We start from the raw sequence: 5,425 nt of genomic DNA, 5'->3' as shown, positions 1-5,425 counted from the left end.
TAAACAAAAATATATATTTATTTGAAATTTATGTAAATATGTAATATTCTGTTATTTTAAAGAAAAAATGTTATGTTAAACAAATTTATATATTTATCAATATTTAAACTTAAGATATAAAACTTGATTATCATCAGTTTCTTAATTTTCATATGTGCTCGTTGATTCCGCCCCCATCTTGAGAGGGCAAAACTGGCTTCAAAAAAATTGGCGTACGCTATCCAGTCATTTTGAGATCAGTGTATAATATAAAGCGAAGCGCACTATTTCTTGATTACGGTAGTGGGAATAATTTTATTAATGGGAAAAGCAAAACTTATGATGTGATTTATAAATTCGGGCCTTACGACACCATGATATGGCTAAAGACCATTTGCGCTCTTTTAACATAAAGAAATTTTTTTGCGTGAAGAAAGGCCGCTTACTCTTACTGTTTCAATGCCAGTGTAAAATACTTAGCGTGAAATACTGTCAATGTTTCTTTTTTATAAAGTCAAAATTTATTTTATGTAAGAACGAATCTTTAAAAACAACAAATTATCTATAGTATGTTACGTTCAGATTGTGTATGATTAGCTTAGGCTTATACAAAAATTTATTTATAATATTTTAGTACCCCCAAAAATGTCTGACAATGAAGACAAACATGTAATTGATTCAGTAGATCAAGAGTTAAGTGACTATTCCAGTGTTGGCAGTCCAAGTGTTGCAGGAGAGGATGCAAAGCGTTCCAAAGTAACAAAGCAAAAACGCAAGCGACTTTTAAAAGATGTTAATGCACCTAAAGCTCCTCTCACTGGTTATGTTCGTTATCTAAATGAACACAGAGAAAAGTTCCGTTTAGAAAACCCAGATATGCCTTTTCATGAAGTTACCAAAATTTTAGGTCAGAAGTGGTCAAGCTTGGATCAGTCAGAAAAACAACACTACTTGTATGAAGCTGAGAAAGATAAAGAAAAATATATGAAGGCTTTGCAAGGTAGTTTTTTTGGTGAAGATATATATATATAGATAGTTACTTAAATACAATTTTGTTTTTTAGTTACACTTATATATCTTATTTTTTAATGTCTAGTGATACAAATCTAAGTGTCAGAGGGATAAATTATTATGTGTTTGTGCATATTATGCAACACAATTTTGCTAGAGGTAAAAACGTTTTATTGGTTGCTGAATTTATCTAAGAAATTTATTCAGTTAAAATTTAAGTTAAGTTTTAAATTAACTTATCGCTTTGCATTTTTAAAAATATCTACCCTTTCATTATGTTTGACAGTAATCTTTTAGATTATTATTATCTTAGAGTTTACTGTTAAATGCTTACATGTTATTAAAGTTGGTTCAGAAAATTTTATCACATAGATGTTTTAAAACTGTTTCACTATACTTTAATTGAAGTAATTGCTTTCTTGTACCTGAACAAAACTAAAAAATGCAACCAAAGTTTTTTGAAGGGAATTTTATTTAACTCTTTTTTGATTTCATACATAACTAAAATGTGTTTCTTTATTTCTTTGATGCTGAACTGTAATATGTAACAGGTGAATCTTAAAGAAGTTCTCTACAATTTCTTTATAACTTTGCAACAACAACATTGATGTCAAAGACAAAGAATACACTGGAGCACCAAAAAAATCTTAAGATGAAGACTTAGAATCATTACTTGACAAAGATCCATGTCAAGCACTCTTTAAGTGTTAAAGAATTTAATGTAAGCAAGCAATTAAAGTTGATGGGAATAATTTAAAAACATGGGAATTGGTTACCACATAGCTTGAAAGAAAGAGACATTATAAGGTGGTTATCAATGTGAAAATTGTTGCTTCAAGGAAGGAAGTTTATTTACTTATAAATGTTTTCTAAAGTCATATTTAAAAATGTTCTGGATTGAAACCTACTAGGGAAACTTTTTGTACCAGGAACAGCTCTTGCTAGTTGAAATCATTTGTTTAATGAACCTCAAACATCATCCAACTGGTCATTTGTAACAAAGAAAGTCTGCCTTTTAAGTTATCATTGTAAAACAAAAATATTTTATATCCTGTTTAAGTTTGGTTTATAATATTCATTTTAGGCTTACTTTTGTTGTTATTCTTTTCACTGTGCTACCAATTTTCTTGCTATGACTAGTTGCAAGAAAATGCTAAATACAGCCAATGGAAAAATTTGTGTTTTGCTTTTTTGTCAGCACATGTTTATGTGTTTTTTTTATCTTTTCATTGCCCAGTGCAGTTATTAGAAAAGAGAATTTTTGTAAAATTACTTTATACACACTTAAGTCATTTGAAGTAACAATCCAGTCATTTGTAACTCCATTACAATTAAGATTATTGGAGTGATATCTTTGTATCTGAACAATTATGTTAAGGTCTGTGATGGGGACTGTGATGACTAGATACTATGTTCAACTTCCTCAGAATGCTCTTTGTGCCAAAGAAGTTGAACATCTTATCTGGTTCCATTTCCAATTCATAGTAGTATGAATTGCTACAAATTCATACTTTGAATTGGAATTGGAAGTTTTCGCTTTGAATTGGGATTAGAAATTTTCAAAGATGATGATGTTCCAATTTATACAGCTAAATCACTTTAGTAGTATGATTGGAACATTATCATCAAACAGTACCAAGTCCATAGGTTTCCGCTGTCTCTGAGTTGAAGTTTTTTAGTTGTTGCCAAAGAAAATTACATTTTTTGATTGTTCCAATGGGTGATTTTGAAGCTTTATACACTACTCCAAATGCTTTGCAATATTTGTCTTTGAAAGCAAAGGTTTTCCTATTGCAACTCTTCTGTGAAAACCAGTTTTATGTGATCATGGCACACATTTTTGGTAGACACTGGATTTTCAAGATGATTTTTTAGTTCTGCTACAATTTTAGGAGCTATAGTTTGATTTTGTTTCAAAATATGTGTTAGTGTCTGATGGTCCCTTTTTGAAAGCTTTACCTTTCTTCTGAAGTTTTGCCTAGAAGATGTTTTTCCTTCCTGTTCAAATGTAGACATTACTCTTGAGATAGTGCTTCTTGAAACTGCAAATAAATCTGCTGTTCCTGTATCACTTATGACAATAATTTGTCCTCCTTTGGAATCTGACAAGTCCATTGTTATGCTAATTTTTTTATTTCTTTTTTATGATATCTGAAAATAAACAAAGATTTTTGAACAACATAATACAGTACATGAATAATCAACTAATGCTAAAAAATTTTCTTAATTTTGAAGTGTTTTTTTGAAAAGATTTTGATTTTTTTTGTTTTCCTGTTATTTTGTCCAGCCTCTGTATATGTATATCTATATTTATATCTATATATATCTATATTTATATTTATATATATCTATATATACATATATTGTATATTTCTATATTCATATCTATCTATACATACATCTGTTGTAATCTATTGCTAAAAATTTAAGTCATTATAAGATTAATAAAGATATTTTTCATACAATTGGTCTCCTAAAAAAACATAATTTTCCCAATACCAGGACACTCCTCATTTGTGAATCATATGTCCTTTGGATTATCTGCTGCCAACAATCATATCCAAATGTTCATGATACATATTTTCTAAGCCTATTGCACTTAAGCATACTTTAAGATTTTGGTGTTTAATGGGTTCACAACCAGTGAATGCAGTATTGTTTCAATGGAGGAAACTTAGGAAAACTATTTTTTTCAAAAGTGGGTGTATACTTAAAAGAGCTTTCTAATATTGAGTAAAAGTTTTTTTTTTGGGGGCATATGTTAATATCTATCAAATGTATATAGTCTTGATTTCACTTGTTGTATGTCATAACATCAGGAAGTCATAATATTTCTTTGCTTTATTCCAATTTTGAATGGGGGTTTAAAAATTTCAAATTACCAGAACAAAATTTTGTATAGTTTTAATTCAATACCAATATCAAGAGCCTTGAAAAAACCATCTTAGGATTATTTATGCGAAATTGCATTGGAATAAGTCTAAGTAATCCTAAGAATATGTTTGTCACTTGCATGAATGTCCAAAAATAGTTTGGTATGGAAGATGTCATGTTTTTTGTAAGATAATTGTATTAATGACAAAACGTTGAGGAAAATAAGTCCAATTAACCCGAATTCATAACTTTGTAACAAGGGAGAGATAAGTTGAAATTTTGCATTTTCTTTTGTCTTATTGGAATTTATTGGTGATATAAATTTCATAAATTTTTTTAAAAATTAGATTTTTTGTCCAACTTTTTTACGGAATTATCAGAAAAATAAAGAAAAGAAACCTTGAAAGCTTGAGAATCTTTGTTAAATTACTTTTTTAATGCAATTTCAATATTCTAGTTTTAATTTATTTTCAATCCTTTAGGTTACCAACAGTCTTCTGCATACAAAGAGTTTCAAAAAAAGAAACGTAAGGAAGCTGATATAATAAATGACACCGGAAAAAACAATAAAACCAACACAGAAAATAGTTACTCTCCATTAAAGCAAAACACAGAACATTTGCTGAGGGGTCCAAGGATCACCTCTAGTGATGATGTTCATATACCTATATTTACTGAGCAGTTCTTGGACTATTCAAGCAAACGCGAATCAGAGTTACGTCAGCTAAGGAAAGACAATTCTGTTCTTGAAGAACAAAATGCTCTTCTTATAAAACAAATTGAACATATGAAAAATGTTGTCGAACAAGTTAAGAAAGAAATAATCCAACAAGAAAATGAAAATATATCTATGCAAAAATATCTAGATCAGTTTCGAAAAACCCTGGTCTCGTCTTTTGAACAGATTATTGTCCCGCCGTCTTTACCTGGTGAGCCGCAGAAATGGAGCTCTAGTAATGTTGAAACAAAGTTAGCTGTTTTATCAGAATATTTAACTTCTAACGATAGCGAATCAGTGTTGGCAATGAAACAAAAAGTGAAAGATATTATTAGCAAATTAAAGTACTAAGTCTTTTCTTTTAATTTGATAAAAAATATTGTCTTTCATATTTGTAAATTTTTATATAATTTATTGATGTTTTTACTACGGAAAAAATTGGTTATATAGTACGTTAACTTGAATGGCTTTTAAAATTTTTTCTTTGATTTGTCAATATTTACCAATGTTTCTATTTACATCTAATAACAAGAAAATAAATTGTTTTTTATTTTTAGAAACTTTTAAAAAGATTGGTTTAAAATAAATATCTTAAAACACTTAACTTACATGATACACAAGATTTTATTAAAAATAAATTTTTTGTTAGTTTAACTCAAAAACAAATTAAGAATATGCTTTTGCTCGGACTAAAAAAATAGGTATCGCCGTCCCGGTTCGCAATATAATAATCGTAAGTCGTTAAATGGAGTGCGGTCCCGGTTTCCAGTCCAAAGTTACCTCCAGAGCGTGGTTTTCCGATTCAGAAAGAAAAAAAAAATCAAATCATGAAATTCTAAAAAA

At 29.0% G+C, this 5,425-nt stretch overlaps 1 protein-coding gene across 2 annotated transcripts; it reads left to right on the top strand.

The window, feature by feature from the left end:
• The first annotated feature begins 377 nt into the window (after nt 1-377).
• On the top strand, nt 378-5,043 carry LOC145185885 (high mobility group protein 20A-like). 2 transcript variants are annotated; one of them, XM_090098910.1, is made up of 3 exons: nt 378-509; nt 614-979; nt 4,347-5,043. In XM_090098910.1, the coding sequence occupies exons 2-3, from the start codon at nt 625-627 to the stop codon at nt 4,931-4,933; spliced, it is 942 nt and encodes a 313-aa protein (XP_089955036.1). In that variant the 5' UTR covers nt 378-509; nt 614-624; the 3' UTR covers nt 4,934-5,043. The 2 variants fall into 2 exon arrangements, with proteins under 2 accessions (XP_089955036.1, XP_079918050.2); XM_080061924.2 differs by lacking the exon at nt 378-509.
• The last annotated feature ends 382 nt before the right edge of the window (nt 5,044-5,425 follow it).

The sequence above is a fragment of the Hydra viridissima genome, unplaced genomic scaffold, assembly GCF_058129835.1.
Source record: "Hydra viridissima isolate aposymbiotic clone 2 unplaced genomic scaffold, HvirCarnegie_v1 scaffold_9, whole genome shotgun sequence".
In the NCBI taxonomy this organism is placed as follows: domain Eukaryota; kingdom Metazoa; phylum Cnidaria; class Hydrozoa; order Anthoathecata; family Hydridae; genus Hydra; species Hydra viridissima.
Note: the sequence above shows the minus strand (reverse complement) of the source record. Positions and strands in the feature narration are given on the sequence as shown.